Source organism: Epinephelus fuscoguttatus, linkage group LG7, assembly GCF_011397635.1.
Source record: "Epinephelus fuscoguttatus linkage group LG7, E.fuscoguttatus.final_Chr_v1".
In the NCBI taxonomy this organism is placed as follows: domain Eukaryota; kingdom Metazoa; phylum Chordata; class Actinopteri; order Perciformes; family Serranidae; genus Epinephelus; species Epinephelus fuscoguttatus.
In genome coordinates, this window is record NC_064758.1 from 39,997,926 (window position 1) to 40,017,650 (window position 19,725).

Genomic DNA, 19,725 nt, shown 5'->3' on the forward strand with positions numbered 1-19,725 from the left:
TGTAAATAAGCCATTGCAATAATCCAACCTACTAAAAATGAATGCATGAATAAGTTTTTCCATGTCTTGTTTAGACAGAAACCCCTTAATTCTAGCTATTTTTTCAGGTGGTAAAAGGCAGATTTAGTAATAAACTTTAAATGGCTGTTGAAGTTCAGGTCTGAGTCAATAATAACACCAAGATTTCTGGCTTGATTTGTAGCTGTCAATGACATAGAGCCAAGGTGGGCACTGATCTTTGCCCTTTCATTTCTAGGGCCAAAAATTAATACCTCTGTCTTTTCTGGATTTAGCTGGAGAAAATTCTGGCACATCCAGTCATTGATTTGATGAATACAGTTACTCAATGAGAGTAAAGGACTGTAGTCTTGTGATGACACTGAGATATAGAGTTGTGTGTCGTCGGCATACGTATGATAGGAGATGTTGTGATGTTCCATAATCTGGGCTAGGGGTAGCATATAGATGTTGAATAGAAGTGGTCCGAGAATGGACCCTTGAGGAACCTCACATGTGATCGTAGTTCGCTCAGATTCATGGTTACCAATTGACACAAAAAAGTCCCTACCTTGTAAGTAAGATTTGAACCATTGTAGCACAGTGCCGATGAGTCCCACCCACTTTTCCAATCTGCTAAATAGTATATTATGATCAACTGTATCAAATGCAGCACTGAGATCTAGACTGAAATGTGTTGAAGAGATTGTTTTGCATCATAAAAGTATGGATTTGCTGAAAGACAACCCTTTCAATGATTTTCCCCAAAATTTTGTGTTGTGGCGTCCAGATTTGATTTTTTTTAGGAGAGGTTTTATTACTGCAGTCTTCAAGGCAAGGGGGAACTGGCCTGCTTTAAGAGAAGTATTTATTATCTGCAGTACATCTGGAGCTATGCAGTTAAAAATGGTTTTAAAAAAGTTTGAAGGCAGAATATCAAGGCAGCATGTTGTGGGCTTTAATTTTGAAACAGTTTCTGTTAGAGTTGTGAGGCTAAAATGTCCTAGATTAACCGGAGGACAGGAAGGCACAAGTGTTATCATTCCTGAGCCGGAGCTGCACACTGCCTGTCTTATCTGTAATATTTTGTTTGTGAAGAAGGCTGCAAAGTCATTACATGACTTGTTAGACAGTAGTTCAGGAGGGAGTGATGCTGTGGGGTTGGTCAGTCTGTCCACTACAGAATAAAGTGCGCGGGCATTATTACTGTTTCTATTGATAATCTCTGAAAAATATGATTGCCTTGCATTCTTCAGTTCCTGGTTATAGTTATGAAGACTCTCTTTATAAATGTCGTAATATACCTGGAGTTTGTTTTTTCGCCACCTGCGTTCAGCTTGTCTACATACTCTTTTGTATTCTTTAACCAGTATGGCGTTTCTCCAGGGTGCCTTTTTCCTACCTGACATAACTTTGGTCTTAATTGGGGCGATAGAATCAATAACAGTCATAACATTGGAACTAAAACTGCTTACAAGGTCATCAACTAGAGCTGAGGGCAGGGTTTGTGATGGTATAAAGCCCAGGGTGAATAATGTACAGGTGTTATCATTTATATAACACTTTCTGATCACCTCTGCTTCACTTTTCATAGGATTACCAATGGTGGTTATTTTGAATGAAACACAGTAATGGTCAGATAAAGCGACATCGTTCACCACAACCTCAGAGATATTAAGACCTTTGGAAATAATTAGATCTAATATGTGTCCTCTGTTATGTGTTGGTTCTGTGACATGCTGAGCCCAAAGTTATCCAGAATATTTAACAGTTCCTTAGCACACCCATCTGTAAGATTATCAACATGAATGTTAAAATCTCCCACTAAAACAACACAGTCAAAATCCATGCACACAATAGACAGCAATTTGGCAAACTCATCAAAAAACCTTGCATCATATTTGGGGAGTCTGTAGATGGTCACTAAAATTGCTCGACAGGAGGATTTTAACTGAGTGGCAACATATTCAAAGGAGTCAAATTGACCATAAAATATTTGCTTACACTTGTGCACTGTTAGGGGGTCACAGGGGGCTGAGGCCTGTCCCAGCTGACATTGGGCGAGAGGCAGGGTTCACCCTGGACAGGTCACCAGACTATCACAGGGCTGACACAAAGAGACAGACAACCATTCACGCTCACACTGACATGGAGAGAACATGCTAACTCCGCACAGAAGGGCTCCCTGGGTTTGAACCAGGAACCCTCTAGCTATAGGCCCGTTTCCACTGAAGAAGTTTCTGGTACTATTTGGGGGGCAGGAACTTTACAGGAATGTCCTCTCGCTCGGCACTCTCAACCGCCGTGTCTCCATTGAGAGGGCGGAGTAGGAGGAAGGTTCCTGTAAAGTTACCGGGCTCTGGATGTGACGTAATCGTTGCGCGGCCATTTTGACCGGGGCGACGCGGCAAAGAAACAAACAAAGAAGAAGAAGCAGAAGTAAGAAGACATAAGTAAGATGATTATCAACTGAGGTGGTTGCTGGGTTTCTGGCGTCCCTCCACGTTTACATGGCGGTGGAAGCTATAAAAATGTGACTCCTTGTCTGCTGAGTTTGAAAAATGCTGGCTATTTTGTCGCTTTCTGTTGATGTCACATCCCGCCTTGAGTATATCCAAACAGCACCAAGTAAACCCCAAGCCCCACCCAGGAGTTTTTCAGGGCCGTTCTGTGTACCTACTCCGAGGCAGGGACTTGTTTAGCCCCTGTAAAAGTTCCAACGCACCAACAGCCCCGGCACCATAAAATTACCCCGAAGTTCCTGCGGTGGAAACGGGCCATATTATGCTGCAACAATGCTAACCACTGCACCACCGTGCTGCCCCAGGTCTGTGGATTATCTTGGGTAACCAGGTCATGAAGTCTGCAAAGAGACATTGCTGTTGAGTTTTTCAAATGTATGTATTTGACACTTTGAGTACCACAAGCTGAGTGCCAACTAGTTTCATTATATTGGAGAGAAGGCAGGCATCTCTACAGCCGATATCTCCAACACTCAGCAACTCACACCAAAACAATCTATACTGATAAATAGCACTACAGGTAGGAGGAAGAATATGTATTTTTGATTTTGGGGTGAACTGTCCCTTTAACACATATAATGGTCATCTCTGCTGTGAAAAGACCCCATAATTAAAACTGTAAAGTTATTCCAGCTTCTTATTTCCTCCACAGTGACATGTCCTCCCTGGATGAGTCCAACACTGTTCACAACAACCAGCTGGCCTTCAGTATTTTGGAGAAGGAGCTGGGCGTCCCACCGGTCATGTCTGCCAGTGACTTGGCCAAAAGTGGTCAGATAGACAAGTTGTCCATGGTCCTGTACCTCACACAGGTCCAAAGTGCCTTCACTGTGCCAGCAAAAGGTAAAGCCTGTATTATCAGCAAGGGTAAAGGGAATGTCAAACCGGGGCGTAATTATAAAAGCCAAAAAAGCACTTTGCAACTTAGTACGGTTAATGTTTTCATAATTTATAATGCTATTTATGCTCTGATATATTCCTGAATATAGCATTTGGTGACAGCAGCATCTATCTTACGTAACTTGGTTGCTTAGACACTGCACAGCATTAGCATCACCTTAAAAGGGTCAGGTGCCTTCCCACTGAAATGTGTTTGCTGTTGAGAAGTGATCAGATCGCTGCTGTCTCTTTAAGAGCATATTACCCAGAATTCATTTGGCTTAAGTGGCTAGTGCTGTGCTCAGAGCCCAGCCTCTACTGGTTGTGCTGCTCTCCTGCACTGAGCCAGCCCAGCAGCAGCAGACAGAGCAAACAGTCACCGTGTGGACCTGGCTTATCAGGTCTGATGGGACTAGCGTCTCTAGCAGGGGATCTACTATTCCTGCGCTGGAGGAGGATTGTCTTTGTAGCAGAGGTATTTTTACAGTCTTTGAAGCATGAGGAGTTTGTGCAGCTTGAATGTGAGCTCAACGTTATGAGGCAGTGAATGAGCTGAAGTGGGTGTGATATACGCTCTCTGTGTCTGCGATGCTGTGCTGCTCTGCTTGGGATCCGCTGACTGATGTGCAGGCAGGAGGGAGCTGTCATTCTCCGGTAACCTTATCTGAATGATGAAAGGGTGGGAGTGGTAGAGCAGAGCAGGAGCTGAAGAGTTTTTATGTGGATTGACAAGTTAAATTCAGCTGCTGTGGCGATACAGAAAATACAAGTAAGAGGGATTATTTATATTTCTGGAGTATCCAACATAAAAGGATGTACCTTGAAGATATTTTAAATAAGAAGGCACAATCAGAGTATTTGAAGCAGCTGCATGCAGAGATGCAAGTAGGCCAACAATAACGCTCAGGTGTCTTCAGGTTTGCAGCCTGGCGTAATGGTTAGACAAACTGAATTTGGTGTGTGTCCCTCTCTGACATTTTTCTCACTCTCATTCTCTGTTGGCTACAGACCCTGCAGCCTTCCTGCCGTCGTCCAAGCCTCTGACTCTCTCCCAGACACAGTCAGCTGTCTTTTTCCTGAACAAGCTGAAGCACAACTCTCTGCAAAGACGCAAGGTACGCCCACTGTGACAGCGAGTTCACTGTTTACACAGCACAGAGAAATGTTTGATAAAGATATTTTCAAACACGCTGGCCTGTTGGCTGGAGTTCACGTCTGGGCCTTCAGTCTGTGTTCTCGCGCTGTCTGTGACTCACTTCTGTTATTTCAGGGGCAATTTGATAGATGTTATTTCAAGGGAATTGGTTTTTAGTCAGTCATTAAAAGGGTGTGAAATGCTTGTTTGAATGTTCTCCATATAATCAACATAATCAGGTTAATAGTTTTTCTTATCTGCTCTGCAGGAAAAGCTGGCAGCTGAGAAAAGAGAAAGAGAGACAAGGATGGAAGATGAGGCCAGTGTGAGTTGTGTTTGAAGCTCTCTGTGTTGATTTGTTCTCTTTTTCTAATGTGGCTTTACTGAATTTATCTTCTTCCCTCAGACGGCGGTACCTCCTGTGTCCCCTCAGCTCAGCCCTACACCTGCTCCTGCTCCTGAACCTGAGCCTGAACCGATGACAAACAGTGAGGAGTGTTACTTCTGTGGTCAGAGGGTCTATGTGCTGGAGCGCATCAGTGCCGAGGGCAAGTTCTTCCATCGGAGCTGCTTCACCTGCCACCAGTGCGGCATCACACTCAGACTGGGAGGATACACCTTCCACCAGACTACAGGTAAGAACTTACTATCAGACAAGACAAGGTCAAAACCTAGCATATGGTTGGATCATGTATGAAGCGCTAGAAGTGCTGGTATTCACACAGTCACAGGCTTTGCCCCACTGTCGTGTCCATACCAAGCCCCCAGGAACAGCACCAGGCTTTGAAGGCAATTTTATATAGAGGTCAAAAGTGGAATTACGCTGTCTGGGTTTGTCACGTGATGCAATGGGGCCCAAAAAGACTTTTTCCAATGACTTACTTTGGGAAAGAGAGCATTTTTGAGCATCACAACCCCCACAAAATTAACTCACATCAGGATTTGATCCATTTGGTCTGGTAACATTTCAAAAGTCTAGAAGAACCGCACTATTGAGGCATTTTATCGCCATTCAGGTTAGCAGAGTGCTAAACCAGCCGCTCAGCTTCTGTATGTCTCTAGTGAGCTTGCTCTATGGGCCCCTCAGTGTGGTCGATCTAGGTAATTAAAAAAAAAAAAAATAGAGACTTATTGGCTTCATGTGTCACTGAGCAACTCTCATAGGAATGAACAGGGGCCCCTGCCTCTACGCTGTATCCAGGTCTCTTTATACATCCATGGTAGATACATGTTAAAATAACAGTGGTCGACTTCTAGTTGCAGGTCGTTACTAAGCTGGTGGCACCCGTTTAGACATCTTATTTCCACCTTCTCTCTTTATAACGGTGGCTGTACCTGGTCCGACATTGTGATCAAATCATGCATTTAACTATTCTTGTGTCATACAGACAGCTTTTCCTCAAACAAACTGACCCTTCGCTAAGTCCTGCCCCCAGACCCAGACTGACTCTAATGCAGTCATTTCAGATTTCCTTCATTTTCAGGCTGGTTTTGTGGATTTGGAGCTAAATGTTGTCCCTGGAGCACGTCGTGTATTAATGATACTCGTTACGTGGAGAGGTTGGAAAAAGATATACGTTTCCTCCCTGTTCCAAACCCAAAATCAAACCCTGAAAAGTGTAGGGTTAGCTAGCTAGCTACTGAAGATATAGCCTACTGAATGTATACACATGCTGCTTTTGCTTTTTAATGATTATAACAGTGAAACAAAGACTGACCCTGCTGTACAGGAACCAGTGAAGGGAAGCAGGGAAACTTTGTGATATTCAACCAGCTGTGTGTCATCACAGTGTGCGCAGATGAATGTTGTTTGACTTTAGCAGCATGGGGCGAAGCCAAACACAGTTCATCTGCACACACTGTGATGCCACACAGCTGGTTCAATATCAGCAAAGTTTCCCTTTATATTCATTGTCTTGTGTGGCGATCAGCAGTGATGTGGTGGTTCACTTTTACACTGTGATCTGTAGCCTATAGTTCGGCTTTAGCTTCTAACTATCTTTGTCTTTTTAACCTGTTGTTGCTGCTGAGTCAGTTTGACATCCTGGATATATCCTTCAAACACAGACTGTAGACCCCTCTGTCTGCTTCTGAGTTGTTGCTCATCTGATAATAGCAATGTGTTTTCCTACGCTGTGACCAGAGAGTGTGGACGAAGCATTTTATTCAATTTTACTCATGTAGCAGCTAGGTAGCTGGCTAATTCCACCATGCTATCATGCTACACTGGTTACAGAAAATGAGAAATACAGTAAAACAGGACTGTCAGCAAACTTTTTTGTCCACCTGCCACTGTGGTTGGTGGATTCCAAAATCTACAAGTCAATCATTAGATAAGAATTGCTGTTTTTTGGCTGTTGAGTGATGCAGATTTAGCAGCCACTTGCATATTTTACCAGCGTTTGGCTGGTGGCTGATGCTAATTTATAACCCTGACTCGGCTCAGTTTTGCCTATTCATTTTGAAAGAGCAATGGTCAATAGTGGAACATGGGCATTTACATCATTATTCACTCCCACCAATGGCGTAACTTCATCACTGACTCACACACAGACTTTGACATTTACTATATAGGACTAGTCTCACATGCTGTGGTAAAGCCAAAAAACTAAAAGGATATCTATCATATGTTTCCAGCATCTAATGGGACACAAACAGAGACCACTGATAAACAACACGGCTCACATCATAGTCATTTCTTGTATCTGTGTTAACTGGGGTTCACCATTGCCCGAGCTACTAGCGGCCATCTTGCATCCATTCATTTCAATGGGAGAAGTGAATGTTGGCACAGACTATGACCAATCTATCGTTCCCAAAATCAAAGTAAATATTTGGCCCATTTTCACATATCTCACAAACATTTTGACACCAAATAGCTGTATTTTTAGGACAGACAAATCAGGAGAGAATTAATTTTGTTTGAAACCTGTCTCTGTCTCAGCAGCAAATCTGGCAACAATTAAAATGATGTTGTACTGGGTTGATAGCAGATATTTAGATAGCAGATAAAAACCAGGGGCAAACTAAGGAACGAACATTACATTTTTTTTGTATATAGAGTTTTACGATACGATACAATACGATACGATATACTTTATAGTCTCTGTAGGGAAATTTGTCCTGGACTCAGGAGCTGCACAGATTTTGCTGCCTCACACTAATAATAACAATTAGAATAATATTGCTTTGAATCTGTTTTCATCCATTCCACACGGCATTAACAACACATAAAATGAGGTGGGGGGGATGTGGGTGAGAGACAACTGCACCCACTTAGGAGACCTGAAGTGTACCATTTCATATCGTTGGCACATCTTGTATTGCCTTATCTTTTGTCGTAGTGTATCTTTGACAAATCACGTCCTCAATAGGTATTGTAATTCACAATTATTTCCTAATATCTGTCCATGTTTGGTGTAATATCTGTTCTTTTATTATCCCTTTTTAGCAGCCTCTTGTTTGCTTAATCCTCAATTTAAGCACTTAATGCTCTGTTGCTGAGTATAAAGCACTTGTATTTCTGGTTTCAACAGCTATCGCACCTGTGGTATAATGTGTTCTCTCAAAATCTGAATATTTGCTACAATTTGCGTTTGCTGCACTAAGCGAAGCACCACTTATTAATTTATTTGTGTAATTAATAATTTGCACTAAGACCCTTTTTTAAAGGGGTTTCCGTGTAGACTGAGAGGACATTAATCATTTATGACAACAGCAGGCTTTTTCGTCTTTAGCACGTCAACATTCACTTGTCTCTGACTTTTCAACTCCGTTCATTGTTTTCGCCTGTGATGTCCCCTCAGGGAGGTTTTTCTGTGAGCTGCACTCTGAAGAACTGGAGCTGGAAAACGGGGCTGAAACATCTTGTAAGGTGGGTCACTGAGCAGAGCAGATGTAAGCCGTTCTGTTGCTCGCTGCTCCAGACTCCATGTGCGTTGGTAATGCCCATGTTACACAATCCTCTGTTGCATGATATGTCATCCTTACGGTGTCTGGTCTGATGTCGTCGGCCTGCAGGGCTCAGAGCAGTTACACACAACTAATGAGGATGTTTGTGTCAGAGTATGTGTAGTCTAAAGGAGCAAAAAATATTAAACAGGGATTTGTGCTCTTTCTTTTCCCCTTGTTAATTATTTTTTCAATGCTGTTTCTGTATTTAGGATAGCGAAGGAACCCACAAAGGGACAAATGTAGAGAACAGGCTTTCCAGTGATGATTACACACCATCTCCATCAGATGAGGAGTATGACCACACTCTGGACTGTGGTCCCTCTGCTCACTCACAGTCACATAAACCTGAAGGACAGGACCACCATATACTTGAGTCCAAAGAAGAGTCGGAAGAACCGCATAAATCAAAAACTCCCACACATCCTCCATCTAAAACTGAGGAGGAGACAGTGCCCTACCCTGTCCCCAAGCCCCGCCTCTCTCAGCAGACCACGCCCAGCCCTCAGCCCTCCCCTCCAGTACCAAAACCTCGCACAGTCCACCTTTTTAACCCCTCCACTCCAGAAAAACATCCATCTCCAACCCCTACAAAGGAGATCTCCAAGGCAGCACCTGACTCCAGACCCAAGCAGTCACTCCGAAAGCTTCAGCTGACCGATGAGGAGAAAAGCCAACTCGTGAACCTTCAGAGCCTCAGCGCCGACTCCGACTCAGAGACTCCTGGTGGATCCTCCTCCTGCTCCTCTTCCTCTGCAACTGCAGGAGGTCCAAGTCCTCCCAAGCCAGAAGGCCTGGATGGGCAGGAAGAGGAGGGCTACTGGAGCGGGAGCACAGCTAGTCACATTCGGGAGAAGAGGAATCGACGCTGCTTCAGGAGAAAAGAGATGCCAAGTGGGCAGACCAGGGTACGGTCCAAGTTTTCTCCCTGGAATCTGTCCTCGCCGAGGATCAGCAGAGACACCCGGCTCAGTGTCCTCATTAATCATCCAGGGAGAGTGGGTAAGTAAGAACTCATCTCCTCTGTGATCTCTGGTGGAGAAAAAGGTTGCAGGGGGAAAACCTCTGCTGTGTAACACTTTATATATCTTCCTTGTATTTTTCCCACAGAGACAACATTCAGACACGCTCACAGCACCTCAGAGGAGGGTGTCGATGGAGATGATGACGACGATGACGACGATGATGAGATGTTTGGGCGAGATGATGTTGACTTGTTTGATGAGAAAGTAAGGACAGATGATGTTTTCAGTATACATGATAGCGAGCTGCTACATTTTATAATACTGACCCTTTGTCTGTAGTTTCAGACGATGCCATCAGACCCTGTCGAGGCTGAGAAGATGGAGTTGATAAAGATGAGGACGCTGGAGCGGCGAGCCAAGATGAGTGAATTACAGCGCTTGCGCAAAGCCCAGGTCAGTGGCTAACTTTCTTATCTATCTATATTTTATTAGTCAGTTAATTGCTCAACTTCCCTAAATGAAGCATTGAACTTCTGGATGAATATACACGCTTATTGCTCATAAATTTATCAACTCATCGAGGTTAAGTGAAGCAATTTCTCCTGTTGTCAGAATATTTGTTGTTTGTTAAAGTAGAAATAGACACAGTTTGCTTTAACGTATAATTAAGTACATGTAGACCAAATGAATTCAAGTTGTTTTAATGAAGAAGTCAGTCAGTAATTAGCCTGTTGTCATCATACCATGAGCAACCATGGTCTGATTTCATGCTGCACACTGTGTAAGGAGCTCTCCACACAACAACATACTACCAGGAGTTGCTGAGAAACGCTCATTATGACCATGTCCTGTTTTGTAGACACACTATTGATGAACAATTGCTGGGACAAATTAGATTCCTGTGGCTTCTTCACAATAAAAGTCTCCCATTTTTACACCAGTTGAATGCTATAATGTGAAGCTGCAGCAGGGGGGAATGTTTAGCTAGCATTAGCAGTAACTTGATAAACTGATACGGCAGTAGGAAGAGTAAAATAACTAACATAAGATAAAAATTAAAACAGTAAAACTAAGAAACAATAAAATCTACTCATCATGGTAAATGATTATGGAATATAAATATACTGAATGGCAACTGCAGAAAAATGTGACCATAAATGCCATCATGAATACAGGTGTGATTTACTGATTTAACTTTAAAGTTATACTAAGCAGGATTTTCCTACAGAAAAGAACATGTATAGACCCTTATAGAAGTAATCCCTCTCAATCATCGTCACACACTTCCTACTAGAAGTCCGAACTAAAAATGTGGTGTGGGCTGGTGGCTGGAGAGCTGCCAGTTCACCTCCTGGGCACTGCTGAGGTGCCCTTGAGTAAGGCACTGAACCCCCAACTGCTCGGGTCACCCATCCATGGTGGCCTCCTCTAAGTCCTGTTTGTGCGTGTGTGTGTATTTTGAGCCTGTGTGTATATGACAACAGAGTCAAAAAATTGATCAATGAAGTACATCTTCTTAGACAAACCCACCAATAATGACGGCTGTCTGACCCCTGCTACAATGCTACACTGTGGTGAATGAATGAGACCAGATGTAGCAGTAATCCACTTTATAATTCTTAAGATATGACTGACTTCATAAATAACAAGATATAACTCTTATCCTAACTTCAACCACCTCTCTTTCGACATAATACTTCATAGCTAGCTAATCGCTAACTTACAGGCCAAAGAGCGAAGGTGGCTGATCACGGACTGACATGTAGGTGTGGTGGGGAAGTCATGTAGCTGCTCCAGCTGCGGTTATACCTACCCGAAAACGACAGTGAATCTGGGTTTGGCTTTCACTTTGGCTGGCGATACTGTTTACAAACAGTAAACGACAATCCCTGCCCAGTAGACATATAATGAACTCCTCAGAATGTGCTTCTCTCACTCTGTCTTGTCTCTGTGCTCCACAGTCCATCCAGAGGAGACTGGAGGAGATCGAGGTGACCTTCAAGGAGTTGGAGGATAAAGGTGTTTTGCTGGAGCGAACTCTGCGAGGAGAGGCTGGTAAGATGTGTGGTTTTTCATTCCTGATATACTAAGGGCTCCTTGTTCACATTAATTAATAAAAGAAATAGCTTTATGTTTTTTTAAACAGCAGAACGGTTTAAACTGATTGCAACTAGGGCTGCACGATATGAGGAGAACATACGATAACGTTGTTGAGTATCTTGACAATGATGGGGTGCCCAGTGGCTCAGTAGGTAGCTTGGGTGCCCATGTACAAAGGCAGTGTCCTTGCTGCAGCCCTCTGTTGCACGACTCCTTTCTCCCCAGTTAACGCATCAAAACTGTCCTGTCATTAAAGGCAAAAAAAACACACAAAAAAGGATTATCGTGACAATGATTTTACATACTGATTTTACTGGTAAATTACAACGTAATGAAAACAAGTTAATTTCAGTATTTTTTTTATTGAACAACTCAAACATTTCACTTCAAGACAGGCAGCACCAATAAAAAAAGAATGATAGTTACATTTTAAAGTGCAGTTTTCTACTGATACTCTCTTCGGGTCGTAAGCCTTCTCCTGGTTGGGGAGAGTTACTGCCTCAAGCGAGGGAGTTCAAGTATCTCGGGGTCTTGTTCACCAGTGAGGGTGGAATGGAGCGTGAGATGGATCGGCGGGTCGGTGCGGCTTCTGCAGTGATGCAGGCGCTGCGCCGGTCCATCGTGATGAAGAGGGAGCTGAGCCAGAAAGTAAAGCTTTCAATTTACTGCTCCATCTACGTCCCAGCCCTCACCTATGGTCACGAACTCTGGGTAGTGACTGAAAGAATGAGATCGCAGCTACAGCGGTGGAAATGAGTTTCCTCCATGGGGTGTCTGGGCTCAGCGTTAGAGATAGGGTAAGGAGCTTGGACAACCGGAGGGAGCTCGGAGTAGAGCCGCTGCTCCTCCACATCGAAAGGGGTCAATTGAGGTGGCTCGGGCATCTGATCAGGATCCTCCTGAGTGCCTCCTGTTAGAGGTGTTCTGGGCACATCCCACTGGTAGGAGGCCCCGGGGCAGAACCAGAACACGCTGGAGGGATTATATATCTCATCTGGCCTGGGAACACCTTGGGGTCCCCCAGGAGGAGCTGGAAATTGTTGCTGGGGAGAGGGATGTCTGGGGTGCTTTGCTTGGCCTGCTGCCCCCGAGACCTGGCCCCGGATAAGCGGATGAAAATGGATGGATAGATGGACTCTCTTTGGGCTGATTTTAAAAAAATCCCCAACTACACTATCACAGCCTTTCGTGATGTGTTTATCGTGCATGTTGACATCATGATGACAATTTTAAAAAAAGCCATGTATACTGCACAGATATATCAACAGTACAAACACATTGGCACAAAAATAATACAGTGCAATACACAAACCAAATAAAAAACTGTACATGTATGGTTGTCTGAGACGGTTTCAGTATTTAAATAAGTCTCTCATGTCTCATATAAATGTTCCATTTTTTCCAGTTCTTTTTAAATGCATTCTCTTTTCCATCACTAAAATTTCATGGACAATTTCCCACCAGTGTTCCTGTTTTGGGGTTTTTTCTTTGAGCCAGTGCCTTGTAATAGCTTTCTGACTTGTTACTGCATCTAAATAACTTTTTTAATCACAATGCCTTTGCAGCCCTGGTTTTAACGCAGGTTTTATGTCCCCGCCACGTCACCAAAAGTTGTTAAATGCTAGAAGAAGATGGTGGCGTTTCTAGCTAACCGTAATGAAGTCTTCTTTCTTCTGGACAAAAAAATCAACAGCAGCTCATTTGTGTTTTTGTTTTTCAAAGCACAAGATAAACAGAAGAGTGTGTGCTCTGCAAATGGTAAATAAACTTTTGTATCATAAACACTGGGTGTTTTCATAGAAGCTGGTTATAATGCACACTGAACATGCTGTACTGAAAATACATGCATGTATATTGATGGGGTTAAAATGTGTCTCTTCTTTCTGAGTCAGCTGAATTCATATGAAACAGCCTCCAGTGTTGTAGAGATGCATATTAGCCTGAGGACTGTTTCTCTATAGATACACTCACTGACTAATGGATGCATTGTCACACACAGCACACCACTGTGTCGAAGAATTTCCATAAAAACCTGTCTGTCGTTTTTTTTCCCCAACTTTCTAAACAAACATCACACACAGAAACCCAAACACTGTGTTTTATCTACCTCCAGGCAGCAGCGGCTCCCCTGAAATGATAGAGCACTGGATCCAACTCGTCCACGAGAAGAACGCGTTGGTGTCTGAGGAGTCTGACCTCATGGTGGCGTGAGTGTACACCTTCTGAATTCATACAGCAATGCACAGTAGAAGCCTGTGTAGTCACGCTGGGAACACAACACGGCTTTTGTGCCGAGTAGAAGCAAAGCTGTTATGTGGCTGCTGTGTAGACACATAACAGCAGACGTCCACATCAAAACACTGCGATTACTGTTTGTTCTCACCTCGGCAGCAACCAATCTTCTTTACAGTCAGACTCTATTTGTCATGAAGCCTCATGATGACCTGCAGCTACAGCAGGATGCAATGTCGACATGACTCAGCTGATGTTTGCTTTTCTCCTAGGTCCCGACAGCTGGAGCTCGAAGACAAGCAGAGCATGCTGGAGTTGGAGCTCAGGAAATACATGGAGTTGACTGGTGTGTACTTCAGTGTGCACACACACATAGGCACATTTGTTGTTAAAGCTTCTTGAACAGGCCTATTGATTTTGAAGCAGAGAGCAAGCCAACGTAGAAACCAGCAGCAGTTGTGTTTAGCCAAGGCTGTTGAGACAATTACTGCATGTGTCCTCTTCTAATGAGAACATCAGTGCTTTTTCAATGTGGCCCTGTTCACCCAATCCTGCAGACAGACTCTGCATTCTGTTGTCCACCATATTGGCCCCAATATAAGACAATATCTGTTCATGGAAGTTACATTGGAACGAGTGTGAATCGTCCTAGAGCAAAATCTGTGGCTGCCAAAGGGGGGACAAGACATCTGTCTCTGAAGCAATTTCAATATAAGAGATGGAAGACAAAATTCAGTCTCTGTCTTCTGCAAACACACTCTCTAAAGGTCAGTTGAAGCTAATGTGAGGCTCAGCAGTCGCTTCAAACACACAGAGCAGCAGCCAAGTGCGAGTTGCCATAATAATAGTATTTTTCTGTGGCAGGGAGGTGTGTTCATGTGTTTAAGGCAGGAGGAGATTCTTTGGAACATCAGTCAACATGTCACAGGAGTCAAAGGACTCTTTCTACTAACTGGCTGCTGGTATTCTCTGACTGCAATTTATTGCTGAAAGTTAAACTATCCCACACATTGCTGCAGAATCAAATGGCTGCAGCTTTTGTTGGGGGGGAAAAAAAACTTGATTTGATTAACTTTGAAGATTACAGGGTTCCCACAGTCATGAAATTCCTGAAAAAGTAATTACAAAAACTGTTTTCCAGGCCTGGAAATGGTTTGGAATTAACAGAAGGTTTTTGAAAGGTTTTCAAAATGTATTACAGAAAAAATAATGCTTTAAAAAATCAACGCTTATTAATCGTGTTCCGTGGTGCCCTTTGACCTGGTGCATCATTGAAGGCCACAGTGGCTTTGTCACAAGATGGAGGGAGACAAGATGACGCTGCCTGGCTCTGTGAATGAACATTTACATTTAAAAAACGCTCAGATGGAACTGTTGATAGGAGCACTGTTCTCTGTTATTTCTCCAGTAAGGAATTTTGTACTATCAGAGCACTTAAAGCCTGAAATATCACCTCAATGCAAAGCATTTAGCAGCGAACACAGAGGTCTGAGCTGAGTCAGTCTGCCTGTGACCAACTAACTAACTCCTTTACGAGTTTCGGTGGTAGAGGACAGGAGGATAATTTTGCCCAAAATCCAACAGCCTTACTACAACACATCTGCTACACATCTGCCAAAATTCATTTGAATGAAATTTTTTAAATACTTTCACAGCAAAAATTGATGTATGTGATTAATTAACTGTTAATTAATCACATTACTAATTACCTCCACCAGGAAGGTTATGTTTTCGCCGGCATTCGTCTGTTTGTCTGCAAAATAACTCAAAAAGTTCTGAACGGATTTTGATGAAATTTTCAGGAAAGGCTGATAATGGGACAAGGACCAGAAGTGGATAAAATAATAAAATGGCGGGAAATCCGAGCTGCTTGGTGGAGGTCTGCGCTCTCCGAGTGCTTTTCTAGTTTAGAATGAGTACATATATTGTGTTAAGCTAACGTTAGCTTGCTTTTATCGTTGCCCTACTTGGCAAGCTGCAGTGCACATCTAAGGATTTGTCCTCTTTATGAGGGTCACAAACTCACATGGATCACATTTCCCTGTGTCCAGTCCCAAAGTGTCCTCCTGACCATTTTCTATGCAGATTTTAAGGTACAGATTACTTCACAGCCAAACAGCAGTTAAGCTAAGGACAGGTGATTTGGGGATGCCAAGAAAAAAAATACTTAAAAAGCACTAAGCTTCGGGCCTTAAAGAGTATTTCTGCCTTGGAGGACATCGATACATAAATCCCAGTACAAATAAGTATCTCTTGGAAACTTAACTTTGGGAGACTTTTCAGCAGGACTACTTTGAGGGTGCTTTAAATCTTCAAAAAGAATAAGTTAGACCTCTTCCTACTTGAGGAGATGCGGGTCAGAGTTGGTTTTTAGACTTTACACCAGTTCCTCTGTGTTAAATGTACATCTGTGTAATATTTGTGATTTAAACTTGCAGTCACTGATCTTTTTAGCCACATGGGGGCATCTGAAATAAGTTGTGGACCCAGCACTGACATATTATCACCTTTTTAAGCAGATACAGAACAACATAAGCATTCATCTGTATTGATGTTTGTGTCCACTTGATGAATGTTAGTCTAGTATTCACACCTCCTTTACCTCTGTTTTTGGTTGTACCAACTCCAGAGGGAAATATTTGGCTGTTTAAGGTGCTAAATTCTCAGCTGTGTTCACCAGCTAGCCTCTAACTGTGTCTGTTTGCTGTCTGATGCTGAGCAGGTAGTGTACAGTTAGATTTTAGAGCATTTGCGCTAAAACCAGCTGCCTGCCACGGCCAAAACAATCCTGTGACAGTGGTAAGACTGAATCAAAACAGTACATTTGTGGGCCACACAGCTGAACCATGAGGTGAAACACACTATAACGCTCCGGAAAGCTGTGCGGAGCTGCAGATTCAGGTGATAATTCTCATCACCCATCATATTTTTTTCACACTGTCATTGATCAGTGTTACAAAAATATTGATTGAAGCTGTTTTAAAGGAGCTGTTTGTGTCAGTCAGAGCAAATTTTTGATTCAGTGTCTGAATCATAGAGTCTGGGCCAGGATTGGAACTTGAATGGCACTAGTAAAAAAAAAACAAAAAAACACTTTCTGCGTCTTTTTATTGTTGCCAGGCAACCATTTCATCACCTCCTTACCCTATTCTTCCCATGTAATCAATCTGCTGTTTTTTTTTGTTTTGTTTTCTCACAGTAACTAGTATCTAGTTCTTAAAATGTTGAGGCAGAGGGTACTGTCTGTAGCTCTGGTTGAGGGTGAGAGGCTGTCAGCAGATAAACAGAGATCTGTGTGGGTACATGAGACCCTAAAAAAGAGGCTGGATCATGGGGAGCACCACCAGTTGGTCCAGGAGCTTCTCCTCCATCATGGACGTTTCCAGGCATATTTTAGGATGACCAGGAGCAGTTTAACCTGCTGTCTATTGTTGGGGCGTATAGCTCTGGGTATCCACTAACTGCTACCACCAGTTTCTCCTCCAGTGTTTAGTAACTGTAAACTTGTTGTCGTGACCACCACAGAAGGCCGACTCGCAAATCATCCAATTGGACAATGGGAAAAAAACAGGGGCACTCCTCTGCTCTGAGTTGAAGCTTTTTAACTCGAGGAGTTCAGAGCGCTCTGGCAAAAACACCGGGTACCTACAGCGCAGAAACGTGAGGCACATTGCAACACAAAAACAGCGAGCAACAAGCTTCATTGTCATTAAAAACAATTACAAAAAAGCTGACTCCAACTGCTATAACGCTGTCTGTGTGATCAGGGTCACTTCATTCTCTGCTCCAGACACCATTACTTTATTACATCCTTGCATAACAAAAAGTGATGCTATATTAATGCGCTGATTGTCCCACACAGCTCCTTTAATCTGTGCATATGTGTTTGACAGATAAGACACCAGAGCAGCAGAAAGAAGAAGATCGTGTCCTTCAGCAGATGATTGACGTGGTGGACATGAGGGACTCCCTGGTGTCGTTCCTGGAGGAGAAGAGGCTGAAGGAGATAAGCGAGGAGCAGGAGGCCTTTTCCATCATGGAGGCCAAACGGCACTCAAAGGCAGGAGCTCAGGTTCACTGGGCGTAAGGCTGCATGAACCTGTACCTGTACGTACTGTGCAGTAGATGCACTCACGTCTACTGTGTATGAGACTTGCTGCTTTCAGACTTGAGACTTAACTTTTGCAAAGCCAAAGATGATACAGAATTGTTGCGGAGGGAAACCCACCACCAGCGGTCCCTCTGGGAGGAAGAGTGAAGGCTTATGGGCCAGAGGCTGAGTGAGCATCAGTTGCAGTCCGCCCCCTAGAGGGAGACATAAGCCTGGGGATCTGAGGCTTTGAGTTTACGTGTCCAATAACTCTCCGGCTAAGCCCTGCCTGTACTGATAGTGGGGTCACAGCAACAGACCACAAATGAAAAAGGATCCCGAGTGTGTGCTGCACTATTGAACAACAACCACACAGCAAATAATCATTGCCCAGCCTGGGACTTGACCTGGTTTTGGTGTCCGAAACATGTGACTCAAGTGCAAAGCCAAGACTACGCAGCATGAAACGACAGCGGTGTGGAGCCTGCAGCAGCTCTGGAACTTTAGAGATAGATCTAGGTTGAAAGCACAGGATGGATGTTTTTGAAAATACTTTGATGTTCTTGTTTATTTTACTTGTGACATCATGAATAAGTGCTACAGTACACAATGACATATATACATATCATAATTCTATGTTTAATATTTGTACACTGAATTCTAGAAATATGACGGTGGAGAAAAAAACTAAGGTAGTTAGAATATTAGAACTATTAAATTCCGTTATTAGATTTAATTTTATTATCCAGTTGCTTTTTCCTTTATGAATATTTTGGATTTTGTAGCATTTCCTCCTGTTCACCATGACCTCTTCCCGTTGGCACGTTGGATAGTTAATCTCAGGGGTCGACCGTTCAGTCCTCTTGGGTCAGAGTTGGGGGTTTTTCACCGATGGCCTTCAACAAGTCGGCTGCTCTTTATAGTGGTGGTGTATTATACAAACACACGGGGATCTGGAGTTAAATGAGAAACAGACTTTATCGGACTGCTTCATCTATTTATAATTACCATCTTTAATCATTTGCAGGTGTTCCTATTCATGTGCTGGCAGAATTGCCGAAATCCAGACAAAGAGCAGTTTGTTGGTGAAAAGGAGCCTTATACATTCATTGTTCTGCTGCCATTTTGTGCCACCTGGACGGAACTTCACAGTATATCAAATAAAGATCACGCACTTTGATGTTTAGGTTTCATGTTTCTGATAATGCTCTGTGGTCTTTAGTAGTGCACATCCAGCCATTTCAGGTTTTTTGTTTGTCACTGCAGAACCTTGGCCCTTCATATAACTACAGCACGGTACACTGAAGTTACATAAAGGTTTTGACTGCCTGTGCTATTCTAAGTGTAACCTCTAGGGTGCACACTTGTCCCTTTAGATCGCCAGTTAACACAATAAGATAGCAACACATGAGAAACTCAGTTTAGCAGAGATGGAAACAGTATTCAGATCCTTTGCTTAGAGATAAACTGTGCAGGATTCTCCTTTAAAAAACAAACAACGTTTAGACTTATACAGAAGTGATGCCTCTCAAACATCACTTATGATCCTGAAAGTGTATTGCGCTGTTCTTTCCTGCAGAGACTTTTCCCTCAGCCTACATTTTCTTATTTCCTTTTTATTTTCTGTGTTCGGGACATTTGGGGACATGTTCCCCGCAGCACACAGCTGATGTCAGGTCTATAAAAATGTAGGGACCAGGTGCCAGACTGTCAGCAGCACATCCAAGAGGCACAGTGCCAAAAAAAGCAAATATAGCTAAGCGAAACCAAAACGAGCAAATCTGGGGTCGACTTTCAACAGTAACCCCAGTCCTACAAAATACTCCACTTCAAGTTAAAGTCTTGCGTTTAAAA

At 43.2% G+C, this 19,725-nt stretch overlaps 1 protein-coding gene across 4 annotated transcripts in view; it reads left to right on the top strand.

The window, feature by feature from the left end:
* mical1 (microtubule associated monooxygenase, calponin and LIM domain containing 1) overlaps positions 1–19,051 on the top strand; it is a 41,150-nt gene extending 22,099 nt beyond the window's left edge. For all 4 annotated transcript variants that reach the window (XM_049581341.1, XM_049581342.1, XM_049581340.1 and 1 more), the window contains 12 exons: positions 3,172–3,362; positions 4,407–4,513; positions 4,802–4,858; positions 4,940–5,168; positions 8,340–8,407; positions 8,697–9,486; positions 9,595–9,713; positions 9,789–9,902; positions 11,411–11,504; positions 13,663–13,756; positions 14,054–14,127; positions 17,675–19,051. In XM_049581341.1, coding sequence (XP_049437298.1) covers positions 3,172–3,362; positions 4,407–4,513; positions 4,802–4,858; positions 4,940–5,168; positions 8,340–8,407; positions 8,697–9,486; positions 9,595–9,713; positions 9,789–9,902; positions 11,411–11,504; positions 13,663–13,756; positions 14,054–14,127; positions 17,675–17,868 — 2,131 coding nt within the window. In that variant the 3' untranslated portion in view covers positions 17,869–19,051. The remainder of the gene's footprint in view (positions 1–3,171; positions 3,363–4,406; positions 4,514–4,801; positions 4,859–4,939; positions 5,169–8,339; positions 8,408–8,696; positions 9,487–9,594; positions 9,714–9,788; positions 9,903–11,410; positions 11,505–13,662; positions 13,757–14,053; positions 14,128–17,674) is intronic.
* Positions 19,052–19,725: the final 674 nt, after the last annotated feature.